Raw genomic sequence first — 20982 nt, forward strand, 5'->3', positions numbered from 1 at the left:
GTTTTCAATTTTGATCAAATTTCACTGCAAAATTTCAGGAATTCGGTTGAAGTTCTTATTTATTTCAATGTGGGTAGTCGTGACCAGATTTTAAAATTTTGTTTTTTTAGTTGGAGGATAAGCGAACAATCAATGTGAGTTTGACTTTTGAAAACTCGGTGAAAAACCTGTTGACTTTTTAATATTATGTCAAATGTTTAAAAACTTGGAAAAAAATCTGTTGATTTTCTGACGTGACATTGTTTGACTTTCAAAAAAAATATAAATGAATTACTTGGGCATTAAAATTACACCTATCAAAATTTCAGAAATGACTTTTTAAAAATTTGTCACTCTGAATATCGAGTATGTATATCTAAACGCAAAAAACCTATCCATGATTCAATACTTATTCCCTAAAAGAGGAGACTTCACAATCAGTTTTTGGAAAATTTTTGAAATTTTTCAGCTGATATGAAATTTTGCTATTTTTAAGTCATTAACCTAAAGTAGGTATGTTTATAATACTTAAGGGTGTGCATTTTTGCTCAAATTATGAAATATTACAGAAATTATTCATCACTTTTAGATAAATTTATACGATTTTACTGCTGCTTTTGCATGTTAATTTTTACCTACGTCATTTAAACATTTTTTCATAAATTTTTGGCAAATACTAAGATTTGATTAGTTTTTGGTTATTTAAGGTGATTTTAAATGTGTATTTAGGAATGGTAGTTTAATTCATTTCAACAAATTTTAAACACTTTCTGGTGCATTTTTGTCAAATTTCTCTGAAATTTTTTGTTTTTTTATTCAACAATTTTCCACGTTTTTTTTTACATAATTTTTTTCTCATTTTTGAAAACTTTTTCATGCATTTTTGGGAAATTTAATTGAAATTTCACGACGTTCTCTACATTCCGAAGATCTTTAATGCTTTTTTGAGTGCCATTTTCCACATTATCAACACTCCTTGATGCATTTTGGAAAGATTCTAACAATGTTTTATCATTTACAGAGCTCGTAATCAATTTTTTCAAAAAAAGGTATAGGTACCTAACGTTATGGACCAAAAAATCTTGAAAAAGTGACCATAACAGCAGCCAAAAGCAAGCACAACATTCCACTATAGAAAAAATAACAAAACAAACAAACAGAAAATTCAAAGATTGTCTGCGCTATTTTGAAAATTATTGATAAAAAAGCGAGACTTTTAACAATAAAATTTTTCCAATTTCTGACAAGCAAACAAAAAATTAGAAACAAGCGAGACTTGACAATTTTAACAGAAGGAAGAGCTTTTTAGAAATTTTTGAGAGAAAAGCGAGAGAAATTAGACAATTCTTGTAAAATGTGCGACTTTTTAGAATTTTTTGCAAAAAAAAAAAACAGAAATTTTTACCCATATTTCTTTTTATTTTTGAAAAAACGAGAACAAAATTTTAAGTATTTTTGGCAAAAAGCAAAATTTTGAAAATTTCAACAAAGGGAAATGCATTTAGGTGATTTTTGGCAAAACAGTTGAGCTCTTAAACAGTTTTTGTAAGGAAGTGACTTTTTAAAAAAAAATTTTATTTCAAAAAATTGACTGTTTGGAATTTTTGAAAAAAGAAATCTTCCACCAATTTATCTAGAAATTGAGAGGTTTTGTCAATTTTAGAATTTCTGACTCTTTTGACCCTTTTGACACAATTTTAGCAGGAAGCAGGACTTTTTTTTTGGAATTATTGGATAAAATGATACTTTGTGGCAAAAAGTAAAATTTTGTAAGTAATTTTAGCAAAATGAAAACAATTTTTGTGAAAAAGTGACTTTTTTAAAATTTTTACAAAAAGATCACCTTTTTGGAATTTTTGAAAAAAAAAATGAAATTTTACCAATTTTTCTAGAAATTGAAAGATTTTGTCAAATTAAGAATTTTCGACACTTTTGACACAATTTCAGCAAAAATTAGGCCTTTTTTTGGAATTATTGGTAAAAAATGATACTTTTTGGCAACTCCCGGCAAAAAACAAGACTTTTGGATAATTCTTAGAGAAAAAAATATGAAGGTCTTCAGCAACTGTTCTGTAAAGGAAGATTTTTTATCAGAAAGCAAAAATTTTAAAATTTCGAGAAAAAGCACCAATTTTTGGCAATTATAGGTACACATTTTGACCCTTTTGGACACAATTTCAGCAGGAAACAGGACCCTTTCTGGAATTATTGGATAAAATGATACTTTTTGGCAAAAAGTAACATTTTGTAATTTTAGCAAAGTGAAAACAATTTTTTGCAAAACAGTTGAATAGATGAAAGATCCTTATTCATACCAGGCAACCCTTCTGACATCAGAAAATTCTTAGATCTAATAAAAAAATTGAATGTTACGAACTCGATATTAAATCTCATACGATGGGTGTAATAATCATGTAATTACAAACACCCCCCCCCCCAGATGATCTCTTAAACAATTTTTGTGAAAAAAGTAACTTTTTGAAATTTCTAAAAAAAAAATGAAATTCTACCAATTTTTCTAAAAAGCGGGAGGTTTTATCAAATTTAGAATTTTTGAAACTTTTGACACAATTTCTGCAAAAAAAAAGACTTTTTTGGAATTATTGGTAAGGAATTATACATGTACTGTACTTTTTGACAACTTCCAACAAAAAACAAGACTTTTGGATAATTTTTAGAGGAAAAGTGAAAGTCTTCAGCAACTGTTGCATGAAGAAAGATTTTTTTGCCAATAAGCAAAAATGTGACAATTTTGAAAGAAAGCACCGATTTTTGGAAATTATTTTTATAAGCAAAAAAATCATGGCTCTTTTGCAGTTTGTGAGTTGAAAAACGAATGTTTTTGGTAACTTTTGGTTATTGTAGGTGAAAACGCAAGGCAGGCTTAACAATTGTTTAAAAAGTTAGTATTTTTGGTAGTTTCTTTGGCAAAGCGAGTCTTAAGGACAATTTTTGGGAAAAATAAAACTTTTTAAAGGTTTTGGCTAAATGCAAAACTATTAATTAGTATAGCCAAGCAAAGCAGAATTCTTTGGTAATTTTTGGCAAAAAAAAATACTTTCTCGTTTAAAAAGTTGGAATTTTAGGCAATTACGGGCAAATAAAGCAAGATTTGGCCCATTTTTGGAAAATGAGAAGACTTTTTCGATTTTTTTTTGGGAGGGGGGAAACGATAGTTCTTGGAAATTAGATTTTTTGTCAGTTTTTGGATTATACAGAATTGTTAACAATTTTTGTCAAAAAGCAGGATTTTTAGCGATCTATTGACAAAAAAAAAAAATGATACCAAACTTTTGGGTAATTTTTGGAAAACAACGATTTCCTGGAATTTTTGGTGAAAAAGACAACCATTTTTAGCAAGAAACGAGACTACTTGGCAATTTTGACAAATTGTGTAACTTTTTGCCTTTTTCGGCATAAAGCGAGTCTGTGTCAATTTTAGTAAAAGCTAGGACTTTGTAACAGTAATACCAAAAATGCAGTGTAGCCAGTTGGGAAAGAATAAAAAAGTATAGGTTACATTTTCGCAAATTATTCACTTAAGTATTGATATCATTAGCATTTTTTTCAAGATGTGTAAAAAAATTAAAATTTTAAAAATTTGTAAAAATACCTAAAAAATGAAATTTTCAGCGACCAAAAAGTTGATAAAATAACCAAAATTTACTTTTGGTAACTTCATTCTATCCATTTTTTAGTGATCAGTTTTTGCTGAAAACATTTTCGTAACCATCAAAACATCCAACTCCCTCTAAAAAATCGATGGCTAAGGCTAGTCCCCGATGTACACTGACATGGCACAAGACTCATGCTTGTCAAAATCCACATCAGGCCTACATCTGCCTAAAGTATGTACCCACATAAAAATACTAATAGTCATACGCATATCGTACGCGTACACTGCTGCTGGAACGATGGCGATGGCGAGGCGAAACACGACATCGATAGCAACAGATCTCGGACACTGGCAAATTATGTGCATTCGTTTATTGAAATTAGGTACAACGTAATAAGTTCTCCGGTGTACTCGTAGGTGAATAAGAGCACGACCACGAACACATTGATCGCATTCGCAACTGTCCAATACGCTCTTAATCCAAGGCAAACCAGACAAATAGGAAAACGTGCGGCGAATGGAATGTACTCGGACATGTAACCAAGCTATACAAATAATACCAACGTACAACGTACTGCTGCTGATGCATGTGTATGCTGTGCTCTGTGCTTTACTTATTTACTGTTCCTACTCTGTGTACCTCGACCCTCCACCTATCAACTGTATACTGTAGCAGCAAACAGCTTATAGATCAACAGTTCTACAAATCCACATCCAATCCAATTCAACTATCTCTATCACTGTTGTTTCTGCATCTATCTATCTAACTATACATCTACATACCCTGCGCCATTCCGCCCTACCATCGTGTACATGAGACTTACGACCAGTATTTTTTTACTACAGAGCACACGTATCGCTTCCTGCTCCTGTTGCGTTGGTCTCGGAATCTGCGATACAGTACTCGTGCTGGTCGCCAAACAGTTGTATTGGTTATAGGCCTAGTGGTCATTTGAAGATATAACTGCCGCATAGATTTAATAGCTGGTCAGCATAGATTTGGTAAACTTATAGGGTATGGTGCTTCTTGTCCTATCAAATGTTAAAAGGTGTTTTTTCAAAGGTAACCTTGAATGACCTACACCACTCGTGAAAATCGGTACCAGCAATAAGCAAAAGCAATGGACATTATCAAGTGGTTAATTAATTATCAATATAGAATAGCATTTTTCCTCACCTGTGTGGATTCGCTGGTGGGCTTTTAAATGAGAACTTTTAGTGTAAACCTTCTTGCAACCTGCAAACAAATAAAATAAAATCAGCATTTATAGAGCTCAGAAGCTGAATTCTGGAGACAATAAGTTTACACTCTGACCAGAGAATCTCCCAAGATATCCGCTTTTGGTTTAAACAGAACCTCAATTTTTGGAAAGAGCATGGTCTGAAATTCCCACAATCAAAACTTCAACCAATCAAATTAATTTCTATCAAATTTTTGAAAATTCAAAATTTATTTATCATTTTTCAGATTTTGGAAATATCACCAAACAAATGGCCAGAACATTGGTCTGCAATTTTCTTCAGATGGATGGGGGTTTTCAATCTACAAAGTACAAAAGTATAGATACTTATGAGTTATTTCTCACCTAGAAAATTACAGTGATGAATCCTTCTCTTCTCCAACTCTGGGTTATTTCTTCTGTTGTATCTTTGGGTGGGTCTAGACATCTGCATAGCTGGTGGTATTGGATAAGGCGGTGGTGGTGTCCGTCGAATGTTATTCGCAGCCATAAGACTGTTCTCAGGTGAATCTGCATTGGCAGACTGCGGTTGTGGACAAGAATACATAATCCGTGTAGGAATGGACGAGTACAGATTGTTTTTATAATTATGGTATTGATGCTGATGGGGATGCTGATGGTGATGGTGGTGTTGCTGCTGCTGGTGCTGATGATGAGGATGATGGTGCTGTTGCTGCTGCGACGTTGAAATCGAAGGACAATTGGAATTATTGTTACTATTGCTATTGCTGATGCTGGTATTATTATGCCTATCACAACCGGTACGACTGGTGGTATTGACGTTGCTATTGCCATTATTATTACTACTATTACTATTGTTAGAATTAGAATTATTATTACTACTGTGACTGGTGGCGGTGGTAGGGTTGATGGGTGCAGCATTATCATTACTGTCACCATCTCCATGGTTTTTGCTACTGCTGCAGCTAGTACTGCTGCTGGTGGCAACATTAGAGGTAGTAGTGATGCTGGCATTATTGTTGCCACTATTATTACCGCCACTGGTGTACAAAGATGGTGAATTGGTGCTTATCAATTGTAACGAAGAAGGCGAATGCAGCGGTGGTAACTTTTCAGTTTTGACTGCGACTGGATGAACAATATTGTAACTATCGTGACTGGTAGATTCTTCGGACATTTCGACTTTAATATGAGGCATGGTGGTATTAATGGCGGCTACAGCTGCTAGCGAGCCGATCATTTCAACATTTTCTGGATCCAGCCTCTGTATGCTGGATGTAATGTCATCCCACATGGCTAACTTTGGAACATCTTCAGAAGAAGGGTGGCTGTGAGAGTGCGCGTGTGGATGCGTGGGCATTTGCGCATTCTGCTGGGTTTTATGTTGCAGAAATGATGATGGTGGTGAGGATGATGATGGTGAGAAACCATGCTGATGATGGTATGACCGCAAATTTGAAGCGGATAGTGAGAATGGAGAAGGTAACGGTGTTTCGAAAAAATCGTCCATTTGCGAAACGGATTCGCGACGGTGTTTTTCCTGCTCTGATCTGTAAACGTATTCATTTCTAATGGCCTCTTCTTCGATTCGTTGTATTCTTTCTAAATCGTGTTTGTACAAACGAGTGTCTAGAGCGTCGAATTCAGTAGCCTGCAAGCAAATCAAAACATATGTGGTGATTATTACATTGGTTATTCTACCAATTCACAGTACTACATACAATATGTGCCCACAATTGATTATGAGGTAATTACAAATAAGTAGATTCAAATCCCAAATTAGTACCATATCATTAGGTACCTATAGGTACTTTGTAGAAATATGATAAGGTGCACCAGGACAAGTTTTTCACAATTTCAATTTCAACCAACTAGTACTCTCCAATATGGATTAAATTTTTTCTGTATGTTCCCACAAGGGTTCCTATAGTAAAAAAAAATGTATGCCTGAATGGTCCAGAGTTGCCTCAATTTGGGGGAAGTCCAAATAGGACCAAGAGAAACGGAACTGAATTGCAAAAATTTTTATGGTATGATGAGAACCCCTACAACAAATGTCACCATCAACGTTTACATTGACTACGTTTTTTTTTCAACCTAATGATGGAAAAGTGATCAATTAGTTATTTTGTAGGAACCTTCTGTCTGTAAAGAAGCCGGGTTTATACAAATTTTCCCATTATTTCTGATACCTCAACATGTAGATTTACTCGTACAATTTGATGCTTGAAATTTACATCTACAACTATGTTGACCAATTTTACAGAATTAAAGTTTCTGTTTTAGTATTTATAAGTTCAGTAAACATTTAAAAATATAATCTTGTTTAAATAAGAAAACAAATTTTGTATGGCATTGATAAGATTATTCATTTTTTCATAGTTTGGAGTTGTCAATGATTTGTTGATGTGAAAGTTGATTGACTAAAAAAAATACACCAACACCAATCTCGACCAAATTTTCAAACTTTTCTCAAATTTAGGAAATGGCGATGATACTGTGGATGTATTTGTTGATGTCGAATTTCACATCTAAATTAACATCAACATGTCGACATGAAAATGTCTTAGTTTAGTACTCGTAGATAAAGTATTGTGCCTTTTTCAATATAAAGAGTTTCTGTTCAACTTCTAGATTATACAGACTTTCCACTGGTAGATACCTCTCACTTCTCAGAGGCGGCCTTCACATCAATGCTGCATTCAGCATAAGCAATGACATTTTAAATTTTGAAACTAAAATTTTATAACTTTATAGCAGAAGATCAAATTAATCCCATCGAGGAAAAATCTGCCCATATGCTGAAAAAGATGCCAAAACCAGCTGGTTTATTGACATATTCTGATTACACACATGGAAAAGTGCTGTTCACTGTTCAGAAAGCGGATTGGTGCACCAAATAAAATCTGTTAAAAATATACTATGTGAAATTGTGAATACATATTTTGTAGTGTATTTTTCTCATGTAAGGCCACAGAGCTTTCAAATTACGTGGTGTGTTTCTTCGTGCTGGAAGAAACCAACTACAAAATACATCACTAACCTGTTTTTTGGCGTATTCTTTTGCGTATTTGCTGAATAACATGCTTAAATGCGGTATTTTACACAAATGTTTTAGCATGGTATACAAATATTTGCCTTCATTCCATAACATGTCCCAGTGGTTAGGTAAGTAGAAAAGTCGCTCTCCAACTCAAAAGACCTGGGTTCCATCCCAGGCGGAGTCAAACAAATTTTCATGAATATTGGACATTGGCAGAATTTATTGATTAAAAAAATATGCGCACTGATTAATGAGCAGAAAAGTATTGGTGGAAGGTGTTGCAATTCCTGTCATGTTTTTTGCCGTGTATCATCGGCAGATTTTCACCCAATGGGGAAATTTAGATGTGAATGTCAATCCATCCACATCCGTCACATTTGGATTCCACGCGTTGATGTAAATTTCAACTCTGGGTCAAACCAATTGTTGATACATATGAAGTATTGGTCAACAATTAAATACATCGACAATTGGCTCGACACAGGGTCAAAATTCACATCAACCTGTGGAATCCAAAAGTGACGGATGTGGAGTGGTCGACATTTACATTGAAATTAGCATGGTCATTGTTGTATGGGAAGGGGCAGTACCATCAAGTGCCCACAAGGAAGTGCTTTGGAATGTGCAAACTTCTGGGAGTCAGATCAAAGGTCTTCAGACTTCTCAATGTACAGACTTACCCCAGGGACCTTATTCGAAAAAAGTATACATATATTGGTATGTACCTAAATCACTTTTTTTTGAGACAGATATATCCATATACCTTTTGTTGATATTGATACTTGTATCTTTGAAATTGTATGAAAGTACCAATTCTTCTCATTTTTATACCAATCATTTGCATTTTGAGACAAAGTAACAACTCTATAAAATCAGAATGCTAAAAAAAAAATTTACTCCATAAACAAAAAAAGAAAAACTTTTTAGGAAGCAATTTCTTTTGAATTTGAACTTTTACCCATAATTGTGGCTGTTTTCACTCTATTTTTCTCAATTTTTGACAATACAATACATATATTGTTGACATTGGTTTTCCATATTGATATTATTGGATCTCATGTCGATATATTGTTCAAGGTATAAGTTTGAAACTTCCAATTGTGTATTTTTTGCCTAAAACTTCTGTACCCTATTTTGTTACCAATAATGGCTTGTAGCTGGAGCTACAGCCATGCAATAGATACACCTGCAGATATCGCCATTTTTATCGCATGCTCTCTCAGACGATTCTGTCAAGCGTTTGCTCAATAATTCAAAGAACATAAATACCAGTAAACAAGATAAGTACAAGTTTAATGGGTAGGTAGGTACAAATGACAGAGAAAACGTCATCGGATGTCATGATTAATGAAAAATTTTTCTCTGCTGTATTATGCTTCTATGTCTTGTGTAGATACCTATGTTCTTTTGACGTTGAGAAATGAGTCTGTATAGAAGATATGAAAAATCTTAAAAGTAATTAGTATTATGGTTAAGAAAACTAGATCGATAGATTGATATAACCAGGGACAAAAAATTGCATCTATGTATTTGCGTTTACTTTTGTTCATCAAGTATTCAGTGGTACGCGTAAAATGATTTGTGACAACATCATAAAATAGCTCACCAGTTGAATACCAAATAATATTAAGGTGACTACAATAAATGAGCAAAACGTGGAAAATAAAACATAGACCTTGGACTAGAGACACATCTCTGTCTCAAATGAGTTGGCTGAATAATGAACATTGATGGCAGTTCAATTTCAATCAAAAAGTTGGTAGATAAAGATACACAGAGATACCAAGATCTGACATTCTAGGTTAAATTTGATGAAAAAATTGTCAACGTGCGAGAGGTTGAACTGAAATTCCAACAATTGCAGGTTATGTAGTACCTACCTACTCGAGTAGAATAACAATAACAATCATCAACGATGGGCATCTTCAAGTTTAATATACTGTGTAATTATGTCGATGTCGCATCGTTTTCGCTATCTCTTAGCTCAAATTCTTCACTCGTTTTAAATGCGGTTATTATAATCACCGAAGAAAAGCAAATCCCATAATACTACAGACCAGATAGGTATACCAAATACCTATACAATATCTACACGTGCATACCACAGTATGTGTATGATTTCTAGAGGTATCCACGCTGATGTTGTTACTGCAATAGCAACGCCTCTCTATTCTTATTCTAATTCAAATTTCAATAAGTACTCGCTTATGCCGCCGAATAGGTACACATCTATTGTTTTTTTATACGAGTACCTAGATTTATTTATACGAGTACGCTCGTAGATAGAGATTTGACGGTACTGTATAGGTATTTGAATTTAAGAATTATACGTTAGTCGGGCACGCCTACGAAATTTCGCACGCTTCACAAGTTGGACCAAAAGAGACACAACATCTTAGTACACGACACTGAATACACTTGAGTACAATGGAGAGGAGATATTAGCCCTCAAAGAGAGAAAATTTTTGAAAAAAAATCATGTTTTTTTTTACTCTAGCACCAGCTAATATAAAAACAATGCATTTCCAAAATAGGAAATTTCTCAAAAATAAGCGATATAGAAATTTTAAACCAACTCAGTGAAACAGGATGTCCATTAAGTCCACTCTTCAGAAGAAATTATTTTCGCTTACTTTTTCGGCCAATTTTTTTCAACAGTCCAGTCCAGTCCACGTCCACGTCCTTATTCTCGACAAGGGAGGAGTGGGGGGAGGGTCAATTCGGTATGAAGGAGGTTTCAAACTTATCAAAGTCAGAATTCTTTGGGGTCATGATGTTTCTATTCTCAAAGAGAACCAAATGAAAAATTGCACAGGTTGACTGAGAAAATGAAAAAAACCAAAAATGGCAATTTTGGCAAAAAAAAACAGGTCTTTTAAGACAGCTTAGGCAGAAAAAACCTTTTTGGAATTTTTGGACAATGTTATTGGGGCAAGAAAACAGGACCTTTTTGGTTCAATGTAATTATTTTGGTCAAAAATGGAACTTTCTTGACAATTTTGGCGAAAAATGGCATCTTTTCAAGAAAATTTGACACAAATTAGGACGTTCTGTCTATTTTGACAAAAAATGAGACCTTCTAACAATTTGGACAAAAAGTACGACTTTTTTGGGAATTTTGGGACAAACCAAGGCATTTTCTAAAATAAACATAAAACCGAATTTTGGGACAAACCAAGGCATTTTCTAAAATAAACATAAAACCGGATCTTCTTTAGAATTTTGACAAAAATTAAGACGTTTAATAGTTATTTTTACACAGGGATGTGACGAAGTGATGTGTCGTGGGGGGGGGGTGAGGCTAAAAGTTGCTCAAACTTTTTCACTCAGATCGCCCCCCCCCCTTCATACACACAGATTTTCTCAGTCAATTGCCAAGATCTGGATTTAACAAAATTTTGAAAGAAAAGTTGGAAACAAAAATGTTGAATGATTTTAAATTTTTTTAAATGATTGTTTTGTAGGAACAAAAAATTTGAATTTTTCTATTGATTTGGTTATGTTTCCAAAATTTCTCAAGTTGATTTTTCTATTTCTGAAAGCTTTTGAAAATTCCGAAGCAAAAGAACATAATTTTTGATGCGAGAACTACTAGTCAAAGAAAGGAAAAGAAAAGTTCCAAAAAGTTGATTTTCATGGCTTATTCAACATAGGAAATTACATAAGGGTAAGGGCGCTATATATGGACTGGTGCCTAATATGGACTGACGCCCAATCTCGGTGGTTATTAGCACTACCTGGCAGGTACAAGCTTAATCTGGTGTATTTTTCACAGAAAAACACAATGAGACCAAAATCAACTCCCTAAAGTCAAAACTCGCGATTCTAGAGGGAAAAAACGAAATTGAGAACCTCAAAATTTTTTTCATGTGTTTAGAAAATCCGACTTCTCGAAAAATTTCCCGGGGACACCTATAATGTTTTTTATTATTATTATTAAGAAGTGGTAAAGTTTTCTGAATCAATCAAGACAATTTAGAAATTATTCAAGGTACATATACTTATGATTTTTCAAAGTTCAAAGTTATAGGGTAGCCTAATATGGACTGGTGTACATTTGTTATGGGTTTTGTTAATTTCACGATAAATTAGTCCATATTAGGGACCCACAATTGACTTTTCGAATTTTGACTACTTTCAGGAAAAAATTCATTTGGCCCACTTAGAATTTACTCATATTGTCTTGATTAAACATACCTATTTCAACGGTGTTTCAGCAATTGAACATATTTTTATGAGATTTCAGCGCTTTTTTTTTGATTTTTCAAAACAGTCCATATTAGGAACCCAAAATTCAATTTTTGATTTTTGACACTTTTCAGAAAATGATATTTTTGACACACTTGAAATTTCTCAAAAATGTTGAGGCTTTGGAATATGAAACTAGATAGATGTAGGTACATTTTGAGCTATCAACCAAATTTTTAGCTCAATTACAGCGGCCACGGCAATCAAAAACAAAAAACCTGTCCATATTAGACGCCCTTACCCTTATACCTAACATATAACATTTGCAAAAAGTACAAGTATACTCAAGTCGAGCGAATCGAGGGCAAAAGCTCTCAAAAATTCACAATTCCTAATTTTTTTCAGGGTAAAAATGTTATGTTTTCAAAAAGAACCAATGCTGACAAAAATTAGAAATTGCTACCGAATTTTTGACGACAAATATAACTTTTTTAAAAATACGTATTTCAACTGTAGTAAAAGTTGGAACTTTTTGGCAGTTTTGACTGGAATGAAAAGATCTTATTTCGGTAAATTTCAAGCGAAGCAAAACATAACTTTTAAAGTGAGAAGTCAATTTTTCTACTCTTTAACTTTGATCAGAGAATTGAAAAAGAAAATTATCTTGACCGAGTGAAGTAAAAGCTTTTGAAAATTTATAATTTAATATGAAGTAAAACCCCACGGTTTTTGATAATTACTTATTTGATTTTTCCAACTTTTTCCTCCAGCCTTTTTCAAATTTTCCAACTTTTTCCAAATTTCCCCAACTTTTTCCAAATTTTTTAACTTTTCCAAATTTCCCCATTTTTTTGAATTTTTCAACTTTTCCCAAATTTTCCAAGTTTTTTCAACTAATCTAATTTATCCTAAAAATTTACAACTTTTTGCCAACAGTTTTCTGTGTATGTGTGAGGGGGCACCCCATACCTCCTCCCCTTCATTTTGGGTAATTCTCAAAAATTTGGCAAATTTCAATGTTTTTTTTTTTTTCAATTTTGAAAATTTTAAAATACACACTTTTTTGAAATTTTCAAAATTGGACTCATAAATATACATACCCTCGACCTCATTTTTGGTATTGGTCTCAATCAATCCCCCCTGGGGTAGTGAGAGGGAAGGTTTTAAGACTTCTTAAAGACACGACGAGGAAAAAATTATGCAGGGAAAATGTGAGAAAATCTCGAAAAAAAGGGCATTGGAAAATATCATTCGATGAAATTTCTTGTATCAATGTAACCGTACATACCCCTTAAATATTTGTATACTTGTTTTTGGACAGAAAGCCGAACATTACCGCGAAAATATTGAGACACGACTATGGAAGTTGAATTTGAGACATGTAAAAATTTCGCATGTATTTCGATTTTTTTACGAGCTAAATTAATTGGCATTCGTCTTTTGAAATGTGGATAGCACTCTTATCAACCATTCGAATCGGTGTGACCATTTATCCACATAAAAAAATATTTTTAAACTGGTAAAAAAAAAATCTGAAAAATGAACACGGTGATGGACATTAAAGTCCGGGACAGACTTTGAACCCCCTGTAAAGTTATTTAATAAACGTTTTGAGTTCAACTGATAGCGTCAAAATGTAGAAAATTTCATGTAGAACAATTTTGTATCCTTTGGTTTTTTTGATAAAATGCATATTTGTATCATAAAAACGGTATTGAAAAAAAAACCTGTGCTCGGACAGGACACGACTAGGAACTTTTGGCCATTCAAGCGATTCCAGGTGGGGAGGGGGAGGGGGTCTAAGCATGTTTAAATAGTTAAATAGATGCCCCGGTGGTATTGAATCAAGTTCTGAAAAAAAATCACATATCTTGTATACTTTTGAAGAAATTGCTAGAAATTGTCTTGGGACAGAAATTTGCCAAATTTTTGAAAATTAAGTACCCTTTTACACTCCACTGTTTTTACAAAACATGGAACTTGAAAATTTTGAGAAAAAACATTGGACGAAAAACAATATAATTTTATTTGACAATTGAAAAAAAAGGACTTGAAATCAACACTTTTGGATACGGTATTTAGGCAAAAAAGCAGAGATTTCTCAGAAATTTTGAGAAAAATTAAAACTTTTTGGTAATTTTGGGGAAAAATGGGGCCTTATTCAGTATTTTTTTCAAAAATCACCTTTTTTGACAGTTTAGGCAAAAATTAAGCTTTTTATTTCTGCAATTTTGACGGAAAACAAGACTTTTTAAAAATAAACAGAATACAAAACCTTTCTTAGAATTTTTGCAGAAATTGGGATCTTGTTTACAAGTTTTACAAAACCTGAGACTTTGTGCCAATTTTAACAAAAAACTGAAAAACACAATTTTTGGAATTTTTGGCAGAAACATTGGAAGGACTTTTTTTTTGTTGGAAATTCAGACCAAGACTTTGATTTCGCGATTTGGAAAAAAAACAAGACTTTCTGGACATCTGATGTAAAAGTCGATACATTTTGAATGTTTAGACAAAGAAGCAGAAATTTTTCAACAATTTTGGAAAAAATTAGGACTTTTCGACAATTTTGACCAAAATGAAATGTTTTGACGATTTTTGGCAATAATGGGTTAATTTTTTGGTTGCCTATTCTGAGTAGCAGGCCTAATTCCGTGCTTTGTTGCACCTACATAAAATTACTATTTTAGCCTTATATGTAAGTATGGTACATGTGCAGGCCAGCATTAGTGCTGATACATAAGTATATGGTCATGTGTCTACCTATAGGACACGGTGTGTAGCTAGAGCTACATAAATTACAAAATTTCTGCTACCTATAATGCGGTATTATCCGCATAAAAGTTGAAAGTGAACAATATCACCATCGCCTTCAGCAAATTTAATATGCTAAAATTACCGTAGGAGTACGAAAATGACTGCAGTAGCCGGCTTTTGGACTTTGGCATAACTGGTACCTATATACATATTTGTACCATAATCCCAAGTCGACAATACCAATAGCAATAAGCCAACATACCCGTATGCAATATTGTATGTTTCGTACCTGATTGTGGCCGACACTCGTAGTGGTAAACCATATAGCACAGCTACATTACAGCTAAAGAAGTAACGAAGCGACACCGAGGCAATGCAAAAAGAAGAAACAAAGAAGAAAAAACCTCACGTTCTCGTCTCTCAGTCATACTACAAACAGAAACAGAACTCACTAGTCACTAGTCAGAATGTCAGAAACGTTGCTAAACAATAAAACAAATAATATAAGAAAGACATCCGACATCCGACATTCGACACTAATGCACGGGTAATTGGCAACAACGCCGAGCCGTTAAAACAAAATAGAAATATCGCGAATACGAATACCTATACGAATATATTTTCATCTTCTATGTGTGTATGATTGTACTCATGTACTCGTACGCCGTGTACTGTATGCATGTAATGTAGCTTGTCTCTTCTCTATGTATACTTTGCACGTAAATAGAATATAAATTAACGATGACCTAATGTTTTGTTGTTCTCGTATTCGATGGCTATGTAGCTAGAGGTACGCAAAGCGATAACTATTTTTCTTTTCTTTTTCTGTTTTTTCGACTTTTTTTTTCGAAACTACGTAAAACGCTCGAAAATTATTTTTTTCCTGTACCGATGAATAGCGAGTACTAATTGTGCGAACAATATAGACAGTGTTTTAAGGTACATTACGTACCTATACCAGCTACCTACTACCTATAGTACCTATCTACCTACGTATCGGGTACATAGATGCAAAATACCTGTGAGCAATAGTGTGTTTATGATTTTTCGTCATTGCAACGTCGAGTAAGGTAAACACTTACGTGTCTATCTTAATATTGGGGCTTAAAAATACAACAAAAAACAAGTTGCAGGTGAATTTTAAATGATTACCATATTTAAGTGTACAACAGGCCCCTTTAGTTATTCAATTAAAATTCGTTCAAAAAAATTTGATCTCAATTTTTTTTAATTCCAAAGCATCGACTAACAAGAAGTGGTAAGAAGTTCTCAAGTTCAAAGTCCAAGCTTTTTACATCTTCCACATTTTATTCGTTCACTTTTCTTTTTTCTGAAAAATTAATTGTTTCATGGTTCACCCTCCTACCACAAAATTGATCAAAACACGACCCGACGTAGCCAGAGGCGTCGCGCTCCAAATTTTCTGGGGGGGGGGAGGGGGGTATATTGGTACAAAAATGCCGAATGAAAAACCAAAAATGGAGAATGTTGAGCCCCATTCCCAAAGCAGACACTATTTTTGGGTTTTTGAGAGAGAGGTGGTGTCGATTGAAAATTTGTCGATTGATTTAGAAGAAAAATATCAATTTTATCAATTGATGAAGGTAACATTAACAATTAACATTCATATGACTTACAAAATTTTTTTTTCTTTTTTGGATTTTTGGAGGCCTCAAATGTGGAATTTGTTCAACTTTGAACTTATGCATGTTAAAACGAGAAACAAATTGGCCCGAGCGAAGCGAGGGCAAGAGCTTTTGAAAATTGTTATTTTGAGATGCCTAGAACGAGTTTTTTTAATGTGAGGAGCTTATTATTTGATTTTTAAAATTTTAGAATTGGAATGATGTTTTTTCCAGGAAGTTACTCTTGAAAAAAAAATAAGCTCGAGCGAAGCGAGAGCGAAAATTTCTGAAAATTTGTACTTCCAGAGGCATAAAAACGATGTTTTATTGAACGTATGGACGAAAAGTTCATTTTTTGGATTTTAAAATTTTAGAATTTGAATGATTTTTTTTTAAGGAAGTTGATTTTGAAAAAGAAAACAGAACAGGCCCAAGCGGAGCTAGGGCGGAAGCTCTTGAAAATTTGTATTTTGGTGAGGCATAAAAACGATGTTTTTTGTAAGGAATTTATTTGTTGGCTTTGAAATTGATTTTTTCTTAGAAATTTCTACCTTGATTGGTACTGAAAAAGGAAAGAAAACGAGCCCGAGTGAAGCGAGAGCAGAAGCTTTCGAAAAGTTGTGTTTCGAGAAGTGGAAAAACGGGGGTTTCTTTCATCACAGGCCGTTATCCAAAAATTCCAAAATCTTGCCGAATTCCGCCAAATTTGCCGAAATTGCCGAATGAAATTCGGCTGGGGGGGGTTTAATCACCCCCCCATCCCCCCCGTAGCGACGGCTCTGGACGTAGCGTTGCATTCGTTTACACGCGATTCGATTCAAACTTTCAATCGGACGTGACCTATTTTACAACGAAGCCGACCAGGATTGGAGAAATTTCACGAGCAATAATCAGCACATTGTACAGAAGTATATACCTCTGCACACACGTATTCAAACAATAATCAATGAAATGCTCGTACTTTACATATGCATAGTTTCTGTCAGAAATTCATGATCCAAAAATTGCATTAGGAATGGAAAATTTCATATTTGCAAATTGAAAGATCCACAGAATAATGCCCAAGTGTGACCACTTTGATGTTCAATTGAAAAATTGGGAGCCAAACCCAAAAAATTCTTGATCCAAAAACCGCTCGAAATCACCGGCAATCGACTCCAAATGTTGAAAATTGGGTTATAAAATGAATTTCAGCTTTTAACCCCGAACGTGGAATGGAGAATTAGTGAATTTTTGAAATTTTTGATCACCTATGAAATCGCATGGACAGAAATGATATGGTCTCGAACTGGAGCACATCGATCAGAGGCGTTCCCAACAGAAGGTTTGGGCAGGGAAGTTTATTAGTCGAAAAGTTGGAAATTTTTGGGGAAAATTGGGTGAGTTAGAAAACTTTGGGAAATTTGGGAAAGTTGGGACGAAATTGTGTGAGCAGGAAAAATCAAAGAATTACCAAAAACCATGGGTTTTAACTTCTTGAATTATAAACCTTCAAAGTTTTCACCCTCAATTTGCTCGGGCTAGATCATTTTCCTTATTCTTTCTTCGACCACAGTTAGAGGGTAGAAAATTGACTTTTCGCATAAAAAAAAATGTTGTTTTGAAATTTTCCAAAAAAAATCTCTCTTCAACGCATTTCAGTCAAAACTACCAGAAAGTTTCAACTTCTGCTGAAATATTTAAAAAATGTCCCATTTCTCGCCAAAAATTTGGAAACTGTAAAATTTTTCATTTTTGCCAAAATTAGCTGCTTTTGAAATTGCTGTAAAAATCATGTCTTGAAAAAAACGAACAATTACGAATTTTTGAGAGCTTTTACCCTGTTCTCGCTCGAGCCCCATTCATATTTTTAAAAATATTAAGTATGAGTATAATTTCCTAAAAACTAAAAAAAACTAAAGCTATGAAAACCAATTTTTTGCATCATCAAAATTCAAAGGTGATGTGTCGTTTTACTTGTACATACATTTCGAGTTATCAGTTTTTCACAAATTTCGCCTTAGTTTGGCTCGGCCTAGATCATTTTATTTTTCTTTTCTGTGACCAAAGTTGGAAAGTTGAAAAATTGGCATCTCACATCGAAAATAATGTTGTTATATTTTTTAAAAATTATTTATTTTCGAAAGCTTCAGAGTTCGCTTCCCTGGGGTTTTTATTTCTACGTTTGAAAATGTTATCTATAATTTACTGAAAACTAAAATTTTTAAATGTTGAAGTTATGAAAATCAACTTTTTGCATAATTTTTCACTTCTTCAATTGTTTTCAAAACTTTTTTTCTCGCTTCGCTCGGGCAGAATTTGAATCCTTCTGCACAATTTTTCAAAAATTTTCAAGAATGAGAAATTAACTTTAGAAATTCTAGAAACATAACCAAATCAATACCTACAGGGTTGGAATATTTGCAAACAAGTGCAAAATAACGAAAAAAGGTGCGAAATTTTATTAAAAAATACCCAAAAGCAAAACATTTTGGCGTTTGTAACTTCTTATATTGAAAATAATGTTTTTATAGGAACCTCACAAATTGTGAGTTTTCTGAAGCTTTCGCCCTCACTTTGCTCGAGCAAAATCGAAAATGTTCTGTTCTCTTTTTGAATTTGATTTTCAAAAACCAAAAAACTGAAAAAAAAAAACTGAAAAAAATTGTGAATTTTAAATTTTGGATTTCGGTACCAACCTTGCAATAGATCGTTTTTGTACACTTAAAATTATTCAACATTTCTGTTTCCAACTCCCCCTTCCAAAAGTTCGAACGACAGCTGGCTAATTAGCATTGAAAATACTAGAGGGAGGAAGAGGGTCTTCTGGGGTTAAAAGTAGGAAAAATTTTAATCACCTCCCCCCCCATCTCCAACACATCACTTCGTCATGCCTCTGACACCTAATTTGGAAAAAATTACGTAAAATCGGTCAAGTGAGTCATTAGCAAGTCCCAACCTAACCTTAAACATATTACCTACATTCAGTTGATTTGGACAGGTTTTATGCCATTTTTTTTAGAAAATTGGGGTTTACAAAAAATCGATGAAGGCTCCAGAACGATTTGAAACCATCTTCAGTCGACTCAAGATGTTGGAAATGAAGTTCAGATAGCATTATTTCAGCTTTCTAATTATTTTATTTAGCGATATTTTGTAAAACTTTCTAGTTTAAAAAATTTTCTAGAGGCTCCAGAACTGTCCAAAAAGGTTCGAAATCATTACCAGTCGATTTTGGTGAAATTTTGATTTTTTTCTCATTTTTTGCCCAAATTTGAAAATGCACCATTATTCGAAAAATTCCCTCCGACACCTGAAATTTTGACTGATTGAGATATTTTTTCGTGATCTTTTGATCTAGCTGTGTCCATTTCAAATTTTTTACGTGAGTTTGGGGTACCTTCTTAAGCAGAATACGAAATCTATGATTTTGGGCTGATCCGAATACAAATGGCTGCCATTTTGTATGTAGGGCTATTTTTATTGTTTCATTTGGGGAGAACGACTAGAAATGTTCTCTGGGACTCTTCCTTCAAAACAGAAATGATGTCTCCAAGGATCGTCGAGGGAGGGGAAAGGGTGCGATAACCTCTATATGCTGGCTGGTTGACCAGTTGGAATAATTTCAATTTATTCGAAAATGTGTCAGTGTACCCAAACTATGGATGAAAAAAAGGTTCAAAATCTACCTTCCCCCGCCCCCCAAAATCAAAATGAAAAGATTCGCTTCATTAATGATTACCTAGTTACCGATCGGTTCTACAAAACGTTCGTATACGCGGATAGGCAAAAGACGTATGGTACGAATTAATGCGCTAGTATTACCTACAATTTACCTATACATCCATACGAAAGACGAAAAGAGATGAAAGAATACTCATAGGTACTCTTGTGGTCTCGCACTTCAATCACAGCATATGTGTATCTATATAGCCGAAAAAGCCTTCGGCGTAATGATTTCAAGTAGAAAGAAGAAAAGGTTATTAAATACCGAGTTATTTATAATGGATCATTTAGCTGGTTACGGCTACAGCAAGTGTTAAATTGGTTTCCCGTTCGCTTTGAAACGCATTAATTATCGAAATGAAATACTTTTTAATGAAGGCTTATTTCTGAATACCTATACCTCTCGTACGTATATACTTTGTAGCAGCAGATGCAGCAGATAGACATCGAGTGTAGACCAATTTCTATCCATTGCTAACGGTTCCGCTTCACTTTAGCTTGATGAAATACGAAAAAAAAATTAAAATACACGCGTATCATGGCTATATATGAGACGAGTATCTACATCCGAATACTTTGTGATGGAGTACCTATACAACCAATATTATGGAGGTCAAAGGGCTCTCACTTTGTGCACTCTTTAAAATCGTATTGAGCTATTAGAAAAATTGCACGATGATTCGTAGAGGGTTCAATTCCAGCTTTGAAATTGATTCGAGAAAAATGCTTTAGACAATATCTGAATTTTTAGATACTTAATGATTTATTAGATATCATTTTATCCTTAATTTGATACTTTACAATCAGTTGGTGCAGATGGAAACAAATTGAAAAATTTCTTATCGATGTAATTATTGATAAATTGGC

The 20982-nt window shown here is 33.8% G+C and overlaps 1 protein-coding gene across 2 annotated transcripts in view; it reads right to left on the reverse strand.

The window, feature by feature from the left end:
- LOC135849399 (dendritic arbor reduction protein 1-like) overlaps positions 1-20982 on the reverse strand; it is a 77475-nt gene that overhangs the window by 11025 nt on the left and 45468 nt on the right. The window contains exons 1-3 of one of the 2 annotated variants that reach the window (XM_065369821.1): positions 15075-15421; positions 5182-6448; positions 4773-4832 (exon numbers count right to left, since the gene is read on the reverse strand). In XM_065369821.1, coding sequence (XP_065225893.1) covers positions 4773-4832; positions 5182-6307 — 1186 coding nt within the window. In that variant the 5' untranslated portion in view covers positions 6308-6448; positions 15075-15421. Of the gene's footprint in view, positions 1-4772; positions 4833-5181; positions 6449-15074; positions 15422-20982 lie in introns of those variants that run through there. The other variant, XM_065369810.1, reaches the window with a different exon arrangement.

This window comes from Planococcus citri, chromosome 1 (assembly GCF_950023065.1).
Source record: "Planococcus citri chromosome 1, ihPlaCitr1.1, whole genome shotgun sequence".
Taxonomy (NCBI): Eukaryota; Metazoa; Arthropoda; class Insecta; order Hemiptera; family Pseudococcidae; genus Planococcus; species Planococcus citri.